We start from the raw sequence: 24,442 nt of genomic DNA on the forward strand, positions 1-24,442 counted from the left end.
TTCTTCCCAGGTTCTCCTTTTTTTTTCTTTTTTTCTTTTTTAATATTTCCCTTCATGGTGTGCGGTGTTTCATCTGGAACTCGTCGGCGCGACCGAGTCACAAGTCCCGGCGGGTGGTAGCCGGGCCGTGGTGGGAAAAAACACAAAAATTCACGAATGAGACAAGGAAAAGAGTTAGACAAAAAAATTCGCCGCCACCGGGCCGTTCTCAAATCACAAAAAAAGGAAATGATTGGCGTTCCGAAACCGTCAGTTTCGGTCGGCTATAAGACTATGGTATTAAAAACGTCACCGTTATGAATTGCATTTGGTGGCCTTTTCTTGTTACGTATTTTTCGGGTTGGTGTGATGGGGCTGCTGCCGGGGCTGCAAATGGGCAGCACCGACTTCCTCGCACCGTTTTCGGAGCTCGTTCATTTTTTTTCCTTTCCTTTTCCCTTTTCATATTTAGTTTTTATTTTATTTTTCTTTCCTTCTGACTTCACATTCAAGTCGTCTAGAAGTAAATAAAGTGAGGAATTCAAAAAGAGAGATGGAGGGAAACACAAAACAAAATGAATGTCACCAGTTGATTTATGACGATGAAAAGGCGAAGAAGAAAAGAGAATAACGAAATCTACACGAAGGAGAGAGAATCGAAAGAAAGAAAAGAAATATGTTGTACAGCAGCCACTGCAGCCAGCCATCAGCCAGCCCACGTTTGCCGCCGTATGCGCGCAACCTCATTTCTCCGGGCCAACTATGCGAATTTGCATATTACCAAGTCGATGTGTGTGCGCCCACAGAGGCACCACCACACCTTCCGACCCAAAAAAAAAAATAAAAAAAATAACGCCACAGCAGCAGCAGCACAGCACACCAGAGAGCAGCTAAAGAAAGAAACACGTCGCATTTCCATTATTTTCCGTGTCGTGCTGTCTGATGCCGAATTATGCTAACGATCCGGAGCATGTTTGTTGTTTTCTTCTTTTTTTTTTTGTTTGTCGGACACCCTGTCGTGCTGAACGCGTCTTTTCTCTATATCTACTCGACTTGAGGAGGAATGAATAAGATAAAACGTTTGTTTGTGTTCACCGTTTTTGCGAACCTCAAATCATCGAAATGAATCATCTTTTTTTAACTCGTTTTTCTTATTTTCCGTTTTGTTTGTTACAGGAGACTGGCAGAGACTGCTGCAGTAGCTGCCGAAGCGGCTAACATGATGAATTATCCAGTTCAACAGCCAAAGGTATGTGAATAAATGATGAAATTCTCTCGTGTCTAATTTTTAAGAATTTAAGAGTTTGAAAGAAAAAAAGAAAAGAAACATGAACGTGTCAGTAGACCTTAGCTTATCCATCCATCCGCGATAGCACGAAACCGTCGCCGCCCTCGTTATTCCCCCCTTTACGGTGCGTATTTGCCAGTCAGATGCCACACAAAGTTACACACACACACACAAAAAGAAAAGCAGGTCGTTATTTATTCCGGATGATTCCCCCCTCCATTGTTTCGATTTTGCTACTGGCCAGAGAAAAAAGAAAGAAAAAAGAATAGGAGAAACCCACCATTTTTACAGTCAGTCAAGTCAGTTCAGACACCTTTTGTTGTGATTATTAAAATATATACGTATGTACGCGTGTTCCTGCTCAACACAAAGCAAAGAAAAAAAAAGGGAGGAGGGATGTGAATGGAACAAAAGTCATGAAAAGGCGCAGACGTTGAAAAAGTGTGGGTCCAAGTTAAGAAGGAAAAGAGCAACAAGTTTCTTTTCTGTGTTAACTCACTCAGATGTATAGGGTCGTCACAATTGTATTGTAACATTCGGGAGACGGACGGACGGACGGGCGGGTCTACCGTCTTGGAGAGAAAAGAAACATTTCCCTTCGCCATACAGATGTGTACCCCCACCACTACTACTACTGGTCTACTACGACTAATACAACTAGGCAACTTAACTACTTATTACTATATTGGGGATGATGCCGTGTGTCGCCGTCCATCTCCAAACCTTTTCACTCGTCTGTCGTCTTTTTTCCCCATCGAGTCCAGCGGACGAGATCTTTTTGGGGGTATATTTTTCTTAACTAGGAAGCTAATCGGTGGAACTGGGTGGTTGTGCCCAATCAATCTCAATCGGTTTCGTCTTGACAAAACCCAACGGAGAAAATAATAAATAGGCAATCAATAAATCAGTGAACATTTTTGTTTTCTCCCTTTTTCCCTTCGTCTGGAGCTGGTAGAAAGAAGAAGAAATGGGCGCCCTTGTCGCTATCTATCAATGCTCAAGCCCCTTGTAGACGCGCTTCGAGAAAAAAGTTTTTTCCTTGTTTCTCCTGCTGGTCCGAGTCGATAGGAGTTTTGCCTAATTTGTTATTCCTAGCGGGTAGTAGTTTAGTTTTTCCTTCTTTTCTTTTCCTTTTTTTTTAATTTAATTCTTCGTGAATGTCTATAATTTTCAAATCAATAAATAAGGCACCATCCCCTTCGTGTAAGGCACCAGCAGTCTTGTCTGATCCCCGCTGACCTGCTATCAAGGTGCTAACAAATTACACGTTAGTTACATAAGTAGGTAGTCCATAAATCACAAAACGAAAGAGTGTCGAACGCACAGTCTCGATCCCGCTTTTTTAATAATAATCACGACCTGTCTGTGTAGGCATAGCAGTTGTAAATCTTTTACCCGACAACAACAACAACAACTACAACGTGTTGTTGCGCTTAAAGGGGAGGGCATTGAAATCAAATTGAAACTGTTGAAAGTTTTGTTGTTTTGTTTTTTTTAAATTATTATTCGGTTCGTGGAAAGACCCCGATGAATCATTGCATGCAAATCACCAGATGACATTCGATGATATTGTTTTTGTTGTTTGTCTCACGAAAATATTTAATCACGTACGTAATAAAAAAAACAAAAAAAAAACACACACAACGAAACGAGAACCGACCCTGTGGCGATCTCCACGTAACTAACTAGCAATCTGCTGCGAGAGAGACTCTTGTTGAAACAATCACCCTACCGCATGATAATAATATTGAAATACTTTTATTATTATTATTATTATTATTAAAGGAAACACGAAATTCAAGTCCCGCGCTGTTGTTTATCCTAGCTTTTTTCTCTTATTTTCTTTTATTATTTTCTTTTTTTTTTCGCCCGTTAAAGTCCGTAAACGGCTCTTATAATTATGTTAAATATTCCTGCCAGTCGTTGGTTGTTGTTGTTGTACCTGATGGCGCGTTTTCTCTGCCATGTCTGGCTCTGGCTCTCTATCCAGAAAAACTAGACAAACTTCTTATTAATTGAAAAGTCTGAAAAACGCAACAACAATAGAGCGGATTCACGGCGCGAGGAAATTTCCCACCGTTTATTCGCCGTTTGTGTTGGCTCTCTCCTCTTGTAGTACGTAGTACCTCAAATTAAAGAGACGCGGAATGAAGCGCGTGCTCAGGCCATCAGGGGGTTATTACGCGTTATTACACCCAAAAGTCTGTAAAACTACAACAAGTTGGTAGATATATATTTGGCGAGAAGTTTTCGAGTGCCAGTCGTTGAACGTCTTGTGTTGTTGTTGCTTTTCTTGACTGACGCAAAACACATTTACGTGGTCCGCACGAGATTAGGTCACTGTGTATATCACGGCACGACTTTGAAGTAACGCAAGAGCCCGCCAGCTATACATATATACGAGCGCAACAAAAGAAAAATGAATAAAGACCAGCTCTGATGACTGGGGCTACGTATAAGTCGTCATCAATCCTCTATGATTACGTGAGTTGATGATTATATGTTTATAAAACAATAGGACTTTTTGTTTTTGTATTCCTTTTTTGTTTTCTTTTTGTTTTTGGCTTTTGTTGGCACATCAGTGGGAGTGAAAAACAAAAATAAGGAGAGAAAAGAATTCAATTTATTGCGTGCCTGTTGTAAATCTGTCGATGTGCCTTTTTTCGTCTTTCGTTATTATGTGTACCGCGCTCGCTCCTGTTAGATATAGCGACTTGGTCTGGCTCTCGTTTCTATCTGTGTGTGTGTGTGTGTACACCTATGTGTGGCGCAGCGTTGGCATGCGGCCCACCCGTCGATTCACGAGACTTCATTACTCGGATCTCGTTGCCCTCGCGGCTAATTGGTTTCTCTCTCTCTCTTTCTCCGCGCTCCTATTCACCTCACAAGGCAAAAATGAAAAAAAAATCCAATCTCGATATTTTATCATTAGATTATTTTTCGCTGATAGGATTCCCTTCGACGACCATAAACCCTATATTTTGAAAAGAAAAAAAAAAGAAAAATCGTGAATGTTATTTCAATCCATTTTTTTTCTCTCTTTCTTTCACGCATCGATTTAAATTAATTCAATATTAATTTTGTCCCTGTTTTTTATTTTTATCATCAAAAAGAATTTTTTCTTCTGCGGAGAGAAGAGGCCGGAAGTCTCTAATTATGATTAGCTCGGGAACAAGACAAAAAATTTCGAGTGAAGCTTTCGCACGTTGTGAGAGAGTTACTACTCTCCCCTCTCTTTGGAGAAAAAAAAAAAATCCGTGAGAACTACATTTTTTATTTTTTATTATTATATTCCGGTCGTTTTTTTTTTCTTTCGAGGGTAGAGCATCAGCAATGCTGGAACAATGGAAGAGAAAAAGGGATATGATAGGCGGAGTAGAAGTAGTACTAGAGAGTCTCTCTCTCTCGCCGGTTTTGCGTGTGTACATGCGATGCGATCCCTGGGCCGGCCGTAACGTTTCACACTCATCTAACTTATATATGTTTTTAGTGAACGGCACAGAAAGCGATTCTCTCAAGCGTTCAATTTATTTGATCGGCTGCGGGGCGGTTGTCTGCCGTCGAAAATTATTATCAACTTTAAAAAAAAAACCGCAGTTGTTGTTTTTATTTGATCAAAACGGACCCTGGTTATGTGTGTGTGTGTGTGCTTGTTCATTGTTAAGAACCCATTTTTCCGGGATTTATTTAGGCGGACCGATTCTCTCCTCTCTCCCAGTTCCAGTCTCAATTCTTATTATATTCTCCCCTTTTGGCTCACAGCACGAGACCCCCTTTTGTTTACGTTTGAAGTGCCTGCCTCCCGGTGAACGAACGATCTACCATGTGAAAAGAAGTGGGGAGGGCAGCAGGATAGCGAGGGAAGCGTAGCTGTTGTGTTGCACGTCCGAAGTGAAAAATAAGATGGCGATCAGTTCAATCGCCTCGTGCTGTGTGTGTTGAAGGAGAGAGACGAGATTTCCATTCATCATCCGGGGCAGCTCAACCTGCTCGACGCTCGCCAACCGATGGCGCCATCGTTCAAAAAAAGAAGAAAAAAAAAATTCAGTCCCGTTTCGGGTGTGAACACGGCACACATCCTTGAAATGATTGGATTGATGCTCGAACAATCTGGAGGGGTTCGTTCCAGAAAAAGAAGAAGAAGTCAAAATAATGTTCCCTTGGCAATTTCATCTGGCTTCCTGTTTTGATCGGGATGAGTCATACCAACCCTGGAAGTAATTCTTCTTCGCTCTTATTGTTGTTGTTCCGCCGTGGAGAGGGTGAACCCTCCTCTGACTGGAAGAGGGTTGGAAATAATAGCCCGTGAATATATCAATTAAATCGAAAGGCGACAAAAATATTTCCATGTGTGACTGCACAACATTGGACTAAGACTCGACTAACAAAAGAGGGAAAAGGGGAAGACGAAAAAGGCGGGAAGGATGTGGAGGAAGGAAAAAAGAGTTACGATCTGACGTCGTCGCGGTCCTGGTCTAGTTTATAGGAGGGGCCTCCGCCCTTTTCACGTTGCGCGGAAGCTCCTATCCGTTCCTCCTTGGCCCCCACCCACCCACCCACCCCACATACCTAATCAAGTCAACACTGCTTGGCTCATATAAGGCAGGATTGAATTGGAAATCAGTCTGAGAGCAGTCTCAGTCGCTCCCCTTTTTTGTATGGAATCATCATCAAAACTTGGGGGGGCTTTATTCTTTATATTTTTCCTGAATACTTTTGATAACAAGTCCGCTCTCCAGCTCCAGCTAGCTCGCTGGCTCTCTCTGTTCTGTCTCGTTTTCATTTTTATGTCTTTCTATATGGAGCTTTTACTTTTATAGGCGAATAGCAATGAATAACTAAAATCCCTCTCCCCCCTTGCTATACACAGCGCTCTTATTTCAATTTATTCCATTTCTTTTTCCTTGTCCTTTTTCTGATTGAATTCATCCTTTTTTATTCGCAGGTTTTGGTGACTCGAACGACAGCCAAAATGGAAGCCAGCGAACTGCGTCGCGCTCCCCCTCCGCCTCCGCCCAGAGGTGTCACACTCCGGGCGACTTCGTCCGTCGCCGGAACAACTCCGATCGGCACCAGCCTTCCGCCGTCCTTGATTCCGGTTTCCGTCACATCGGCCGTCAATCGGCACCACTTCAAATCAACCAATCCTGCCCCTTCGGCTCCAATCGCCCCAGTCGCCAAAGTGATGAAAGAAAACCTTCCATCCGAGCTGGTCACTGGATTGCCTGTCCAGCAGCCACAGCAGCCGCCGCAACACCATCCGCAAGGCTACTTGGAAACACGATACGCCTACAGCGTCAACGGAATTCTAGGATCGGCTGCCCAGGCCTCAGCCGCTGCCGCCTTCTTCGCAAGGTAGGACCAAATACAAAGCCAAAAAAAAAAAAGAAATTGAATTATGGAATAACAAAACATTCCAGTCATATTATGTTCCATTATGCAAGTCGAGCGTCACGCTTCGTTCTCGACATCTTCATATTTTTCTTTTACTGGCGCGAGTGAAATTCTTTTTTTTTCCCCTTTTACGGAGAAATGAGAGATAGATAAGAGAGGTGTATGTGGATAATTACAGGGGGGTTCATGACAGAGCGGTACGAAAAAAAAAGTCAGAACCGGCAGGTACACAAAAAAATAAAAAAACCTGGAACTTTTTTTCTGCGCCTCCGAGTTTCGGACTGGAAAATAGCTGTCAAGTTCGAATTTTCCTCCTTTTCTTTTTTATTTTTTTAAACTCTGATAGTCTGTGATACTATTAGAGAGTCAGCTGATACTGCAGTATATTATGGCCTTCAGGGTGTATGGCCGACGGTGGTGCGTGATAAAGCCAACGAGAGAATAAAATAGGCGCCTCTCGCTTGAGAAAATAGATGTATAAAACGCCATCAGTCCAGCAGGCAAAAGGGTTCCCATATATACAAGAGCGTGATTGCTACCAGAGATTATCGAATCTTTTTTTCTTCTTCTTCTTTTCACGACTTTTATATCCCCTCTTTTTCGGGACAAGACCCAACAGCTACACATAGGCCAACTTTGGAACGAACAACACACTCACACACACACGAAGAGATAGGTATACACTGCTGGGCAACAGGCAGAGCATTCAAAGGTGTTATTTTTCTTCCCCTTTTTCCACTTCATATAATGACATTATCTTGCGAGTCTTTTGGCTTTTTTACGACTCCTTAAATGTCGTGACGGACGCTATATGGCTTGATCATTATCCCCTAACACTTCGATTTCAAAGTGAATAGGCGTTTTTCTTCTTCCTCCTCTTCTTTTAGACTTTTTTGTTTTGTTTTGTTTTGTTTTTTGTTCACGGGGAAACTTCCAAGTATATATCGGTTTGTGTGTGTGTGTGTGTGCGATGTTCGCTTGGCGGGTTGATGAGGTTTGAAATTTTTATGGGGCTGACGGTATATTGCTCGTCGAGGTTTCCGACATCTCCTAAAACTCTCTCGCTGGAAACCCAAGAAGACCTGGAACAGTCTGAAAGTTGAAGGTATATTACATCGGTTGACTGTGGGCGCGAGTTGAAGCGTTTAACAACGCACACATTTATAACCCGTCACATTGAATTAGAACTCTTGTTTTTCTTGTTGATTTTTTTTTTTTCTGGCGACCTTCTTTTTTGTTTTTTGTTTTATTTTGGTGGGTTCTTTTGGGGAATTTATTTTTAGATTTCCTTAGCGTTTGCGTGTGGTCTATTTTTGGATTTCGGTTTAATTTACTCGCAGCGCTAGTTGACTGAATGTAGCTGTCATCTAGCGGTGGGTAAATTAACTTGACCATTTTGAAATTCTCTCCAATTGCATTTTGATCGCTGAGTTTCAATGGAATTCTACTACAAGAATTCGACTGAATTTCTCTCCGATTTGTTGATTTTAAAACAAATTTTGCTTGCAATTACTGCGAAATGCGGCCATCTAGCGATGCGGCTTGTAACCGTGTTTCGTGCTCCAGCCCATATCCGCACTTGACAGACGTGACTTGTAGATGGGCGGGATGGTGAGGGGTCATCATTCCGGATGAGAGGCAATCCATTTGGTGACGGCTCAAAAGACAGATGGGCAAGACATTCATGAAAATATGATCACCACGTGACAACTTTACGTGACTCGGTTAAATGTCGGAAGTACCCGCTTCTTCCACACACACACACACAACAAAAAATGTCCTTCCTTTTTTTTCTGTCCGGATGGACAACGGCAACCGATCTAGTGTGTGCCGTCATACATGTGATGATGATAGTGATGACGCATCAAGCTGCCCACTTATATACATCACATATCCCGATGGCTTATAACGTCCAAACGTCTAATGTAAGAAAGAAAGAAGGAAAGAAATAGGAAGAAGAAGAGGCTCTTGAATATCTGGCGATCGATGGGTGATGACTACATTTACGGAGATGATGCGGGGTGATGTGGCCAGTTGGACAGCGAAATGCCTAGCCCCAAAGGCTCAAAGAGATCACACATTTGTGCCATCGAGAAGAAGGGTAGTAGCTGGTAGAGTTAGAGTGGAGGGGGGAAGCGGAGCCGGACTTTGCTTTCAGAAAGGGGTTGGATTTATCGGAGGGGTTGGAAATGTGTGGACACAGTCAGAAGAAGAAGACGTACAATTTCTACATTTACAGGAACGTCATGTAACCCATAGATGTAGTACTATGATTCAATCATGGCGTGAAAAGGGAGAAGCGAGCCAGAGGGGAGAGTGAAGGCTATCCATCACAAAGAGGCAAACAGATCTACACTTAACTGTGATACTATAACTCAGATGACGATCAGATGTGGCGGCGTACAAGTAAATCGCCGCCGTGCATAACAGGAAGGCATTTTAATATGTGAGAGTGATTCCAAGTAATAGGATCCTCCCAGATATTATGGGAACAGCAAATCAGTTTGATGTGTTTTCTGTTTTTCTTCTTTTCTTCTTTTTCCCCAAGTTGTCGATCGCTGCTATGCTGTATAGCATTCCGGAATATTATTGCCGCATGTGGAACTAGTTGGACAATGTGCAAACTGTTCACTACATCATTCCCGACCTATTTGAAACTCCACTTTGGAGCGAGTATATAGCAACTCTCTGGCACCGGCATTTCGGCGTCGCATCGCTGGAATGCCGGTCGACTATTTGCTTTGCGCTCCTTGTCGCTGTAGAGAGAGTAGACAAAGTCGCTAAAGATGGCCCGGGTTGGACTCTCTTTAACAGTCGTCAGCTCTGGAATGTCGTGCGTGTAGAGAGCAAAAACAAACAGACGAGCAACGCCCAGTGATTAATGACGTCGAACATCTCCAGGACCGACAAACAAAAAACAAAAAAGATTTTCAACTCTCAACCCAACACCCGGCGAGAGAGACCAAAATTGATCGATGATGTCGTTTCACGTCCTCGTTATGCGATTCTCAAGATGGCACGCAACGAAAGAGAGGGAAAAGTAAATAAGGTTTTTGCCCGTGTGTTTCACTGTTTTATGTCACTTGGCTCTCTTAGACGTCGTTCTCTGTCTGTTTAGCGCAAGCCCCAATGTTGTATGGTGGTGGGGGGGGGGGGGGGCGACTTTTGTGTCGGTTGTTGATCGACCGATAGAGACCCCACACGCGTAGCGAGAGATGAAACTGTTTTCTAGAGTCTCGTACCAGCAAGAAAAGAAGAAAAAAAAACTTTTTCAAGAGAGAGAGAGAGGAACCGAGGACTTAAGTATTCTTGATACCTCTCCGCCAGCTCGACTCGTTTCGACTAGGCCTTAAAGGTTAAGATTATTCGGGCGCAGGATGAAGAGGAAGTCAGATAGACACAGGGAAAACGCGAGAGAGAGAGAGAGAGAGAGAGAGAGAGAGAGGTCGATGAATACTCATCCGTCGAGATGGATGGCCGCGTGACATCAGCCGCCGCTGCAAATCCCTTAGACACGGACGCACTTCCGTCCGGTCGCCCTCACCCACCCAACGCCCGTGTGGTGGTGCGGCGGCAGCCAATCCCCTCCGGACATCCTTCATCCAAACTTGGCGCCTGCCGGCTCTCCTATGTGTAGATCTACTTTACTTCCAATGTTGTTCGATTGAACTTTCAAAAATATTTTTGAAAAAAAAAAGAAAAAAAAAAAGTTTTCCCCTTTTCTTTTTTTTGCTCGGCCCAGCGAATGAAATATTCATCGCCACGTACTCTGTTTGACCGTTGGTCTTTTCTTCGGGGGTATTATTACGTTGCGGACTATTTTTGTCTTTCGTTCCGTTCCGTAAGTTATTTTTGTATTTTTATTTTTTTCGGTTGAAAGGAATATTTTCTATTACATTAAAAAAAAAGGGAGAAGAATAGATTGAGAGAGAAAAGGCAAAGCAGGTCTCTCTAGCGCAATTGTGAACGAACATCAGTAAGCACTCTACGCGGCAGCCACCGCTCGGGGTCGTCCCGCATTTACACGGAGCGGCGTGATCACGGAGAGCGCGGGCGGGCGGTGGGGCTGTACTTAATATATATACTAGAACATCGATCAATCCTTCCTCTGCTGCCTTTGCCTTTCTCTCCCCCCTCAACTACCCTAACGTAACTCTTTGGTCCTCTTTAATTTTTGATTGAATGACGGATGGAGTGCTACAAGCCAACCGCTGGTGCACTGTTAAGAGACGACGTCTGCGTGAGTTCTGCTACACATTGACTCCCTCTGTAGTATTTGCTTTTGATTCGAGTCCACGTTTTTCCTTTTTTTCTTTTTTTCTTTTTTGTTGTGCGGCAGCACTTCCTCGCCATTAAGCTCCAGATTAACCGCGTCCTATTCTATTCACGGTCCCCTTTTGTCCCAACCTTTCCGGTTTCTTTGGCGACACTTCATTATAGGATACACACAACGTTATATCGCAATAGGTTTGATGTTGAATGACATCAAAGAAAGTGGGAAATTGATAAAAAGGAGAAAAAAAAAATTCACGCTTTGGGAAATCGACCAGCTGATTTCAATCTTCCTTGGACTATATCCGAAACCGCATCAACAAAAACATGGCCGACTTGCGTATTGACTCTCTCTAATATATACATACATATCTGCTATACGTATGTATAACCCGATTTACATTTCAATCGGCTCCCGACCGATTTTTTTTTCCCTCTTCCATCCGTCCGCGACCGTCAAGAAAAGAAAACTTTTCTGCTATGATAGGGTCGCCCCCAAATATTTGGATTCTCTCTTTTATTCGGGGTTTATACCAACTCTGTTGGCCTCCTCCCCCGCCATGTATATATTCGGCAGCCATGATAAGAACCACACTGTGTCAGAAGGTTGGAATAGAAGATGCGGTCGTCGGGATTTCCTTGCGCTCTTTGCCAGAAGTCCTACAGGCCAGCAGCAGCAGCAGCGGCGGCGGAGAGGGGCGTTTCGAGTCGATGATTTTAAATGGCCCCATCAGAGAGAAAAGAAAGAAAAAAGTGAGCTGCTATATAGACGCCGTGGTTTTTCTTCTCTCTATATAATGCGACAGATCACCAATCATTCCCATTCAAATCCTCAAACCGAGCGACTCTCGTTTTTCTTTTTCTTTTCTCTCCTCCGCCGTGCGTCGGTGTGTTTATAGTTTATTTCGCCGCGTATATATACGCACAGTTGATTGAATCGGTCGCGGTTGAATACCGTCAATGGGCCAGGGGAGGGTGAAATGTAGGAGAAGATTTTGACGTCGCCATCCCGTCAAGCGGCAACATTCGTCTCGTGATGGTCTGCCGATGGGTTGTGGACTCCACCAAATGCGCCAAAGAAAAGTATACAGAAGGGAGTCACAGATTTAGTTACTTTTACTTGTTCACGCTGAAGCGATTTATTTTTTTTTTTTGGCCGACTACCGTTTCCTTCCTTCCAATTTTCATTCCTCCCAGCTGAGCGCTTCGCTTTTGTTTTTCTTTCTGTTTTGTTATTTTTTTTTCTCTCAAACGGAATCGAATATGGATGAGTGTACACATCGCGACGTGAGCGCATGTGCCTTCAGATCACTCTCCTATCCGAAAGCGGATTAGGATCCTTCTCCAACGTTTGGGGGAGAAAATTATTCCGGTAAAAAAAAAAAAAGTGGGGAGGAAATAAGAAAATACGCGATGCTTCCTCACACCTTTGCGCAGGGATTTATTATTCAAATGACGTCGAATGTGTGTACGGGTTCCATCTCGGCGGGAGAAAGTGTCAAAAGGGTGCGCGCCGAGCACAAAGAAAGAAATCGACTATCACATTTTTCTTTTTCTTTCTTCAAGGGCTTCAAAGGCAACAAAAGGCCTCGCGCTCCTATCGTGTCTCGGAGACTAACGGCAATTGATCCAATTGTTGTTTGGCACCTGCCGACTCTTTTGAAAACAGGTTAAGACCCACTATAACAGAACAAACTAGAAAATCCTGCGGACTCTCCTAGTCTCTGCTGAACGAAAATAAGATTATACCGACATGTAGTACACAAGTATATTCGACGAATAACAACAACAGCATTTCCGGCGCTCAGATTTTTGTTCCGCGTTTCTTTCTTTTCTTGTCGATCTTTTCGGACGACGAATTGACGTCATTCAATTTTGTTCTGGACGCTCTATCGCGAATGAAATCGACAGAGCGGATTAAACATAACTCCAATAGAGAGGATTGATGGTCGCATATGAAAATGTACCGAATGTCCAAAGACTCAAAAACAAGAAAAAGACGTTGGAGATTTCTTCTTGTGTGCGTAGCGTGCGGATGTAAGGATAAAGGGGACACGGCGCATTATACGGGCGAATGAAATGGAAACAAAAGAGATACGGCACTCGTCTGGATTGTACCAATGTCCATTCGAGGATTTACTTTGACTCGAATGTTTACAGTATACAATACGTGAATAGAATGAGATTTGAAAAGAAAAAAGGACCCCATGAAACTTCTTTCTTTACTTTTCCGTAAGAAAAATGCAAATAGCAAAATGAATCCGCGCCCAGTTGGTCTCGGAGCTTTTTTCCCACGCAACGAGCCATTTGTGGTCGATCCCATTCAGCTCGCGCAGTTTTTATTTTTTCTTATCAATTTCTTCTCTGGGTTGTTTTGTGTGGGGCGGGCGCACTCCTCACCCAATCCTATCAAATTTGAAGGCATTTCCTGGACGACTGGACGAGATGGGCAGCACTGCCCATAAAAAAAAAGGGGAAATTGGGGAATGGAAAACGACGGCGGCTGCGGTTCGGCTCTGTGTTTTCTCTTGCTGATCACGACCCCAAGGGTAGCCGAGAATCTTGGAAGTAAAGGGAGGAAAAAAAAGAAGCGGAAGGAAGGAAATGCGGCAACCAAGAAAAAGAAAAAAAACACACTGGAAAAAAAAACGGGGGAGAGGAAGGTGACGGGAATCGATCCGTGACAAGCATCTGGTCCTCTCTCCTCTCTGTGCCTCTTTTTTCTTCTTTCTGTGTATGAGTGTGCGGATGGAAGAAGCACGCGGTCTGATATAATCCGACAAGATAAGAGAAAGTGAGCTCGAATAACCCTAGAGAGAGAGAGAGGAACCCAAGTGAGAAGAAGAAGAAAACGAGATCGGTCGTCACAGATATGGTCGTACGCTGCTGCTGTGTGGTCGGAGGTGCGCACTCGTTCCATCCATCCGCCGTTGCCTCAATTGCTCTCTTTCCATACAGAAAGAAAAAAAAACGAACGAACGTCGGTCTGCCGGAATTGGAGTGTTATTCTTGTATTAGATTGGATGAACATTCGTCCCCCTTCTTTTTTTTATCCAGTAGGATAACAAAAGTCTCTGTTGGTGTTGGAAGAGGATTCCACCCCCCCACACAACCTTTTTTTTTCAATTCAGAAGAGACCGGTCAATTTCCTACGTCAAATGTCGGCCCACCTTGTCATAACATCAAAAAAACCTCGCGATCCCAACGGCCTTCTTCTTTTTTTCCACAAGACACTTGACTCTATTTTTTTTCCATCGTTCCGTTTCTTTTGTTGTTTTTGATTCCGAATGTCGTCCGACGGTATATCCACCCCCCCCCCCCCATTCCTTCTTCAGACGGATGAGAATATAAAAGATCCTCTAGGATTGTACCAGCAACCGAACTATCACGACTCTAAGCTCCTCCCACTCAATCAGTCAAGAGTCGAGCGTTTAGGAAGGATGGGGGGGGGATAGGTCGGCGGATGGAAGAGAAAACGAGGAGCGACAGAGACGGAATATCAGCAGCAGCAGCATCAGGAAAATGTTGAGTAGTATAGAGGGATAGAATGGGTATTTTTCTTGTTGGAGTTGGAGAGCGTCGATGACGCGATCCTTCTCATCCGGAAGGGAGGGCTCTTTGGGCGTGGGGTGGGTGGGTGGGGGATGTGCTGAATCATCCAAGTGAACCGTTTGCGACGACGAGATTCCCGGCATTTTTATTCGTCCGTCCGCCAAGTCGTTAAAGAGCCAAACGTTCTTAATTAAATGAAAACCGCATCATCCCCCCCCCCCTCTCCTTCTTGTCTCCCTCTCTCTCGACATTTTGAATTGCAAATTTATGAAATCTCTTACTTGTATACACAATTGACGCCGTGAGGGTACGCTATAAATAGATCCCGCTCCATCTTCGCCCGTATACCTCTTTACTAATTTGCCTCGGCTTCCCCTTTTTTTGTTTTTTCTTTTCTTGTTTTACGACGGATCGTAAACAAAACAATGGGAGACAATTCAAAACACCACGACGTTTTCCTCTCCGAAACGTCAACGCTAATAATAAAAACATAAATACGAAAGAAGAAGAGACAAAATAGAAACAATCGCATCATATAGGGTGCTGTTTCCTTATTTTGTTGTTGTTGTTTTCCTGACTGTTTTCCAGCGCTTTATATATATATACGGTCCCGAAACCATTTTTATCTTCTTGGAGCTATGTCTAGAGTGCATACTACCTCCGATGTAAGACTGAGATATTTCTATAAAGAAAGGAAAAAAAAAAGGACCGAGGGAGAAACACATGGGCTCGATTCTATAGGCGTTGATATCATCTTCTTCTTCTTCTTGTGTTTTTGATGTGCCGCTTGACTTTGGGAAATGGGAGGACCAACGGGATGAGGAGGCGAGTCGGTTGCGAACAAGTGCGGATGGAGAGAGGCTTCTTTTTTTTATGGCTCTACCAGTCGTGTGCCGGCGCACAGACCCCCGTCTGAAAAAAGAATAAAAAGGGAGAAAAGGATCAAATCTTGGTAGGATGAATTCATCCTCGGAAGAATATCATGCGCAGCATTATATCTAGCAAGCAGGGTGGGGGCGAGGAGGGGGGAGGGGAGATAAAGAACAAACACAAATAAAATATCTAAATAAATCAGATGGAAGCGGCGATTCAAGGGTGACCCCAGTTCAGCTCAGCTCAGCTCCAAAGGCTTTGCTTTCGATCAAAGAGAGAGCCCATCATCAACAAGCTAGAAGACCCCTTGGTTGCATGTGACCAAACGAACTGAATTTGAGGTGCCGGGGCGAGGCGAGAGAATAATAGTACGCGTGATATAAATATAACCCTGTTTGATATCAGTCCTCCTACCACCCCCAACCCCCACCCCCTTTTTTTTTGTGAATACATTCAGTGGGAACAACACAATAGAAGCGAAAACCTTGACAAAGTGCGACGTGGCTTACTTGTCCGACCTGACAGCCGGATCAAGGAGGTTTGCCGCCGCATCTCTCCTAGTCTTCAATTCCGGACGAACAAAAGTCCTTCTTTATTTATTCATTTTGTCGGAGGAAAAATTTCATCCGTTTGATCGGAGCGGTCGATTTCCCTTTCTCAATTTTCCGGATGTTTGCGTTCCATCTAAAAGAAAAGCCCCGCAAGAAATTACGTGAAAGAAAAAAAGGTCAGTCGGATGTGGATGCCGCAACAACAAAGTCAAATAACGCGGACGCTGACCGGGTGTGTGTGTGTGTGATTCAAGGCGATTGGAGATGACTGATGATGCCCCGGATTATGTTTAATGATCAGAGCGATTAGTCACCGGGGGGAATCAGCTCTATACTAGTGTACCATCACATGGAATGAGAGACACAAAATCAACGGTTCATTAACCCCCAACCGGAAATGTCTAGCGCATCCCTTCCTCGAAAAAACAAAAAAATTTAACTGAAGGAAAGATGAGGCCTAGCAGCAACCGAAGATATTTTACGTTGGCTCCTTCCAGGGCCCCGCGTCTCTTAATGATAGCCGAGAGATTATTAGACGATGACGAAAATGACAACCGAAAAATATAAGGTATGGAATAGCCGCCGAGTTTCTTGTGAGAGTCGCCCGGCGTGCTGGGATGTGTGTGTTTGTTTATGACTCGTCGCTCCGTGTGTGTATAATCCCGTGTCAAAAGCTCATTAGTGGAACATCATCATCATCATCATCACATACACATAGCGCAGCATCTCACCCCCCACCTACCCAAAACAAGAAAAGGTGGTGAGGTGATGATGACGATCCCAACCTCGTCATTAGCCCTTTTCCACCAGGACGCTTCCGTTGACCCGCCGATTTGCGGGACTGGCGACACTCTATGGTACACATCACGCCCAAGTTTGCTTCCTCTTTATAGACCGATGAGACAGATTTCTAGGTATAACACGGATGGCTAGAGACATGATTCCGTCGCTCCGCAAAGGCGCCAGCTGCTTGGGAAGGATACTTTTAGCAGTAGTGTGTGTGTGTAGAGAGATCTCAGGCATAAAGCTTTGGGGTCGCAAAGTATACTTGCGTGTCGAGACGACGTATAGATTAGATGCTGTATTTCATCTCCGGGTTATTGACGGGAGATAAGGTCATGAATTTTGCTCAATTGAGCTCCACCCTGTTTTAACCGATTATTATTTTTTTGTATTTTTTGGTATTTTTTCTCTTATTCATTTTCGAGGGGGGAGATGACAAACGGTCGAGCAGCATGTGCGCATTTTGATATATGAAAATGTTGAGGGTGCTCTTCCGGAGCAGAACGTCCCCCACCCTATTTTCCACCCCGTATAGAGGGAGACAAGGCGTAGATATAGAGATACACACACACACACAACTGTAAATAAATCCAATAGAAGAAGGAAACAAAAATAAAAATAGGCTGGTACAGATTCAGCCCCGACATGTACATAAGAGCTAGTGACTTTTTTGGGTGGGGTTTGGGAGGGCCGGCAGAGCGGCTCAAAGACACGGATCACTGGTTTAGACACAGGGCCTAGCTGTCCAGCGTGCACGCACGCACGTACGGACAGACACTCTTTCTCCGGTCAGCCGAAAATCACACAACACATTCCGTTGTTTAATACGTCCAATAGTTGTATACATCCATCCATCAGATGACCTTTTCACCTCGTTCCATTTTCTCTTTTTTCTTTTTCTTTTTTCCCTATCGTCAACTGTGAATGGAAATGGAAGGTTTTCTCTGTCGTCGAGGCTTAAACACATCGATGTGGGGCCCCTCTTCTATTTACTTGTGTCTGTGTGTCTTGACTTCCTGGCCCCGAAACTTTGCCGATTCTTTTGTTTCTCTCTCAATCTCTACTACATATCCGGGCGGAGGGGGTTTTTCTTCGGTCCCTTAACTCAATTATCGGCCCGGAGAGGGAGTCACGGCTCTATGCGCTGCTCGCTCCGTTTTTCCAGCTCTTGTTCGTCGTTGTTTTTCCCCCCGCAGTTTGTCCCAAGTCGGAAAGAACAAGGCAAACTCCAGCTCAATCGCTGGATATATAGAGCCGAGCCCAAGCCGGGCCAAACTGGGGGGAGCTGGTCACTGAATGTTTACAAAACAATAGCACAACTCGTCGCATAATAGTAGACTGGTCATCCAACAACTTTGGCCCGAGACGACAACAACAACTTGAGTCGAACCGCTTATGCGGCTGTCGCCTTTTTCTATTTCGTAATGGATGTTTCACTTCCAAGAAGTACAGGGATGAAATCAGAAAAGGGAAATAACGTAAAAACCTCGGTAAAAACAAGTCCATTTGATATTGATCTGAGAAAGAAAAGAAAAGAAAGAAAAATCTCAATTGATTAGAGGGAAAAAAAGCTGCTGGTTCTTCCGTATGGACCATGGGATATGCGTTGCTAATAGTTACCCTCAATCGATAAAAAGCGGACGGCTCGGAGGTAAGATGATCCTCCCTCTGGCCAACTGTGAGGATCACCCAGGATCAACTGTATGACTTATGGGCACGAAACGGGCCGTGTAAAAGCAACAGCAGCCGAAAAAAGCAAGAAATAAAAGGAGAGAAAGAGTATCGGTTCGTTACTGTACACTGGCATCGTATATCATATTCGCCTCGGCCATCCCTAAAGGCCATACCTGCGTAGGATTCCTTTTGATGCTTTTGATTGAATCAAAGATGATTCAAGGCAACGATTCAAACATTTAGAAGCTCCCAAAAGATGTCCAACTGTTTCAAGTCCGCCGTGTACGAGTGCGTACAGGCATTTTCAGAGTATGTGTAAATAAATTAAAGAGTTGTAGGTGTGCGAGTGGACCAATATTTTATGCTGGATACTCTCTTTTGAGTTCGCAAACTCTCGCTCTGGTCGACGGAAGTGTGTATGTACGCGGATGAAATATATCTCTCCGGGTACATTATACACATCCGAGCTCGGCTCTTCTTTCTTTTTCTTATTTTTTGTATGTATTATAAATTCTTCCGTCTCGATGGGGACCGGCTGTTATTCTGTCGGGCGAACGGGAAACAAAATGGCAGATGTATATAGCTCATAGTGTGCACACATAGTATATGAGTATGGCTATATTCAATGGAGGCGGGACAAGAGATGGGAGCTAGGAAATATATCCATTCCAATTTCGCCTGAACGTCTTCCTCACAACGTTTGCTGGGCGCTTGATCGAGTGCCGAGACTGCCGACTATAGTCGCCGCTTTTGATATCACCGGAAATGATTTACTCGCCGCCTTGCATTTCCCTCGAACCGCTCTGACATCACATTCTCGGGAGCGAACTTTCGTTTCGTCGCTGAGTTCATTTCGATGTGTTTTTAAAATTCCCGTTACGTCTAGCGCATATTAGATAGTAAGATCACTTTTCTGCGAAATGAACTTAATTGATGGATAGTGAGATTACCTGCGCACTGCCAACCCGACCGGCAGTTATTGAGCTGTGAAATAATTCACGCGGGACCGACTATTATGAGCTAGAGAGAATGCAGAATTGCAGAATTTTTCCTTTTTTTCCTTCTCCACTTTTTTTATTCCTGGAAAATGAAAAAGGGGGGTGGGCTCTCTGTGTTTGGATGATCAAAAGAAAGAGCTCAAGTTCTGCACACAACTATAGTCGTGTACTATATAGTAGAGACTCTCTCTCTCTCTGCCAGCATGTCGGAATCTCTCCGGTTCTCAGCTCTCATAGTCGGGCGTCTATCACGCAACGCCACAGCAGCAGCAGCAGCAGCGTGAATACTAAAGGGCATCACGCCCGGGGCAGACGACGACAACAACCGAATAAAAAAAATAAAAAAGGTGGGACATACTATACACACAGACGAAAGAGAGAGAGAGAGAGAGAGGAAAATAAAAGAAAAAAAGGGGGAAAGTAGAAATCCAATATCGTGGCATCCCCAGTGCTGGATGCTGGATGCTGGCTGGCGCTGGTCGTCGGATGATTGCGTATGTGTTGTCCTTAAACACTGGCGCCGCTATACGACTGGATATATCGTTGACCCAAACTTCGTCTTCTTCTTCTTTTTATTAATATTTTTTTTTTCTTTGGCGGCTCTTTGGTGTATTATATGATTCAACTATTTATTATTAACAAAAGAGAGTCGAGAATCAGGGGCGCGGCGGCGGCGGCGGCAGCTTTCTTTCACGCACGTGATTGAGCTACTTGATGAAAGTAGACAAACGAGTTAGTTGTTAGCGCGTTCAAAGTGCCATGGAGCGGCGACAGCCCTTGATCAGAATTCGATTGACACGCCAAAAGTTTTTTGCGTTGCCCCTAACTCGATTGAAAAGAAAAAATGCCCATGGCGGTCCCCCTTCTGCCAATACGCAAACACCTGATGCACACGCGTGCCGCCTACGCCCACAATTTGTTTGTTTCTTGTAATTTGAAAGTCGCGCCACTCGATCGATAAACTTGCGGCGGGGTAGGAGGAAAACATCTGCAGATGTGCCGAATTCCCGATGAATTTTCCCAATTTACATTTCATTATTTTCTTCTTCTTTTTCTTCTTTTTCTTTGAGTCAATATTGTTGGAGGAAACGCTCGTTCGTGACCTCCCCACGATATTTTCTCTAAACTTATTTTCTATCTTTTTTGGTTCGGTCTGCGCAATCAGCCCGGCGTCGCTAGGCGTCGCTCCCGTTCCCAATTCGGACTCGGTTCCGCTCCTCCTCCCGCTCCCCTTCGCTCCTTGGGAAAAACCAGAAACTCAGTCTGCCCGCGGACGGCCAACTGTTCAGACGTTTTTTTTTTCTTCCTTTCCCGCTTCACATTCACGCCGACACAGTTGACGACACAAGTTTCCAAATTTGTTTCACCTCGCCGAACTTGAATTGTTTGTTTGTTTTTTTTTGCTCGGGTCGATTTTTCGGACAGTCCCTCGGTCCGTTCATTTCCGTTAATCAAACTGTGAGCGCGGGCGGTATCGAATGTGAATCGAGCGATTTGAAAAATTTCAATCAAGACAAGAAATCGCAACTAGCGCGCAAGTTGCCATGGATGCTGTCAAAAGTCCCGAAGCCAACAGGTAGGAAGCGATTGATGAAATCTCAATTGCCTAGTCACATTTGCAATACTACTATACCAATATAAGGGAATTTTTCTTTTGAAATGTTTTTCCCATATACCAAATTGTTTCTCTATTTATGCGACTCCGCCCTTTGATTTTGGCTCTTTTCTTCTGTCTGTCGTCGTTTTTTTCTTCTCTTCTCTCTCTCCCCTTCTCCTCCTCCTCGTGTACATAATCAAGTGACTTGAGGGCAATGAGGGCCGTAGCCGAGCAACGGGCATCACATCGATCCGGCCGGAGCGCGATGCTGCTCCGGCGACATCCACATACATACACATAAGTACCGCACGACACAAAAAGAAAAAAAAAAAAGAAAAAAGAAAAAGAGTTTGCTTCAACCTGATGGATCATCTCTTTTCTCTCAAGCTATACTAGCTCGCTATGGTTGCGTCTTGTGTGTGTGTGGGTTCCGCTCCGTTCCTGCTGCTGTGCGGCGCTGTTCTCCGGCTCCCATCCATTTCTATATACACTAGTATATACAGAGTACTGTATATCTATTCCATGTTAAAAAGACGGAGCACTGTGCACATCTCCGAGGGACCGGAATGATATCGTATGATATCTGTGCTCTTGCTGCTGAGCTGCCGCTGCTGCCTTAGTTTCTGCTCAGACATCTCCGCACTCTGCTCCATCATCTTCGGGACCTTCTTTCTCTCGCTGGCCATGTCCTCATTGATGTATCCGGTTACCCTGTGCATCTTTTTTTTTCTCTTTTATTTTTTCGTTTCTCTGTTGGCACCCTTTTTTACATAGCGCTGGTTATAAAAGCATTTCCTCCTCTCGGAAAACGGTCTTTTTATATACATATATACTTAGCCAAAGTAGTAGTGGTGTAGCAGCTATTCAAATCATTGGAGGTCTCTTTTGTATAGGCTATTTAGCTTGCTTGCACTGTACCCATCGTGTCCTATACACTATACAGGAAAGGAGATATCACTTTAGGCTAATTGAATTGATTATTCATGGAGATAAGTTACGACGGGCAGAAAGTCTCTCTGAGAGTCACAGAGAGCACAGGCATTCGGGAACTTGGCTCTTTTTGACCATCAATTATTTCCAAGAAAGCTGCTGCTGCTCTCCTCTCCCCTCCCCTTTTCCCGACACATTCCGCGTGACATTCAAGTGCGCGCCGAGAGTCAAACGAGGGTGACAAAGAAGGAAGGCCTCGTCTGATTTTCCCCAGTGGATTCACGACCGGGGAAATGATTGGAGAATTTCAAACGCATCAAATGTCTCTCACGCCTTCGTGTAATAATAAAGAAAAGACATTATCGCTCTGATAGAGAACAACGCTGAATATATCTTTGCACTTTCCCAGGAAAAAAAAAAGGAAATAAAAATAGAAAATAAAAGATCTTTTGTTTTTTAAATAACTATGGCAGCAAAAAAGGGCCTGAAGGAGGAAGCCATTGCGGGAGTATACACCTAGATGTAGCCAAGAGCCAACCGAGTCTTGTGTTTAAGTATCTTGACTAGTACATATTATATAAATGAGAGAGAAGGAAAAAAAAAAGAAAAAGATAAGGGACGGTGGAAGAAGAAGAAGGAGGTGCAGCAGTGGAGCTGGAGCCTTTGGGGGCCTCGGCGTATAGGGTAATTGGTTTTCATCTCTCTCTCTTTCTTCTCTTTCCCGACGCGGACTGATCTGCTTCCCAGTTAGTTTGACGCCACTGTAGGCCCATATAGTCTACGTATACGTCCTTCTCTCTCTCTCTCTTTTGGCTGGTCCGTCTTCTCGCAGCTGCGTTCCTCTCCCGAGACGAGGAGGCCAGCCCAAACTCATTTGGCCCGGCCAAGAGCCTACTACAACACATCCATGCACATGTGCCTCATCTCTCTCTCAGTTTTCCCTTTATGCTCGGTTTCTTCATCTTGGAGCTTTGCACAATGTTCTTGTGTAAGAAGAAGAAGATCGACAAGGTTATGAATACATAGTCCGGCCCGTGCATAATACAACACTGGGAAAACAAAAGGTGAACAAACACGGACGCTCCTGCTGCAAACGGGGAGCTTTATAGTAGTACACACCACATGCACAGCTATTTTCATACCTCTGTCTCTGTGATGTGAGAAGACTGGCCAGCCCAATTGTGCCGAGCTCCGGTTTTGAAAGCACTCAAAACACATACATACAGAACGTCCACACGTCATACGAGTCCGTTTCGACTTAGTATTTGTCTTTGAGAGTTTGCTGGGTGATGTCTAGCGATCCTGACGGCTTACTTGTCTGTGCGTTTCAGACTTTGTCTCTGCGGTAGAGAAGAAGAAGGAAAAATAAAATAAAAGAGAGCTCAAAAGATGTTTTTGGCTGCTGGAGAATCATCGATCCGCCCTGCTGGGGAACTGTTTGCAGCTTGATGCATAAATGGATGCGCAACAAATCCTATAGTAATTCTGCTCGGCTCTGTCTTGTTTATGCGATGCGACACGAGTCGTGTACACAGTAGCAACACAGTGGTGTACGGGGCTATTATTCATGTGATATCGACGGGTCGGACGAACGGACCTGAGCGTTTTGTGTATTCCCGGTATTCCCATCGGATAGCGACGGCTCCCGTAATATCCGCTGGACATTTCATCTCTCCCACTGTTTCCGGCCATTCAAAGAAAAAACAAACAGTGGCAGTTTAACGATTCGCTTTTGTTTTTTGTTTTCTGTTTTCTTTCGCCGTTTGAAAAAGAGAAAACATTTAACGCGGGCCAAAATTCCGCCCATTCTCTCCTCCGCCTTTTCCGTCTCTCTGACATTTCAGTCCATTAGCCAATTGTGTTTTGATTCGGTTTTCCCGGTGACTTGGCACTCGTCTAATATCCGATTCTATTTTCTCGGTCGTCTTCCTTGTGCCCGCCCGCGCCCTTTTTATTTTATATTGACTCTCATAAATCTTTCACAATTCACTCACTTCAGCTGCTGGGCTTGTCCGAACGGCCCGAAAGGGGATCAACCGGACCGCGACCTGTGCTCTTGTCTTTTTTCTCTCTTCTTCTCTCAACAGTTTGACACGCGGGTTAGTCGCAAAGACCGAACGATTCACGACGTTTCACGTCTCTGCGCTCTCTTATATTATCTACACTGTTGGATATAGTAGTGGTTGCGGATGTAATATTGGAATTCCGCCAGAATGAACTCGCTCCCGTTTTCCAGTATACTAGACTAGACTTATACACCCACCATTTCGGGGTATATATAGGCTATATACACGACGGTATATTGAGGTCGTTGAATTCGGTCGAGCTGCACTGAATTGAATTAGAACCTCGGAGAGATGAGGGCGGCAGTGAGAAGACCAACAGCAGCAGCAGCAGCCCAACTGTTTTGTCTCTTTTTCTTATTTTTTAAAATATTTTTTCGCTTTTCTTTCTTTCCTTCTTTGTGTGTGTTATTTCAATCTCCTACGCATGACTTGACTTCATTGGTCGTTTGCCTCTCTTCAGCCCTTCTGTTTTGTTTTGTTTTTTT

The 24,442-nt window shown here is 44.2% G+C and overlaps 1 protein-coding gene across 4 annotated transcripts in view; it reads left to right on the top strand.

Moving 5' to 3' along the window:
• Positions 1–24,442, top strand: part of LOC124340751 (kinesin-like protein CG14535) — a 71,269-nt gene that overhangs the window by 29,640 nt on the left and 17,187 nt on the right. For 2 of the 4 annotated variants that reach the window (XM_046793360.1, XM_046793376.1), the window contains 2 exons: positions 1,156–1,228; positions 6,213–6,622. In XM_046793360.1, coding sequence (XP_046649316.1) covers positions 1,156–1,228; positions 6,213–6,622 — 483 coding nt within the window. Of the gene's footprint in view, positions 1–916; positions 952–1,155; positions 1,229–6,212; positions 6,623–20,630; positions 20,941–24,442 lie in introns of those variants that run through there. The other 2 variants (XM_046793368.1, XM_046793385.1) reach the window with 2 other exon arrangements.

Source organism: Daphnia pulicaria, chromosome 1 (assembly GCF_021234035.1).
Source record: "Daphnia pulicaria isolate SC F1-1A chromosome 1, SC_F0-13Bv2, whole genome shotgun sequence".
NCBI lineage: Eukaryota > Metazoa > Arthropoda > Branchiopoda > Diplostraca > Daphniidae > Daphnia > Daphnia pulicaria.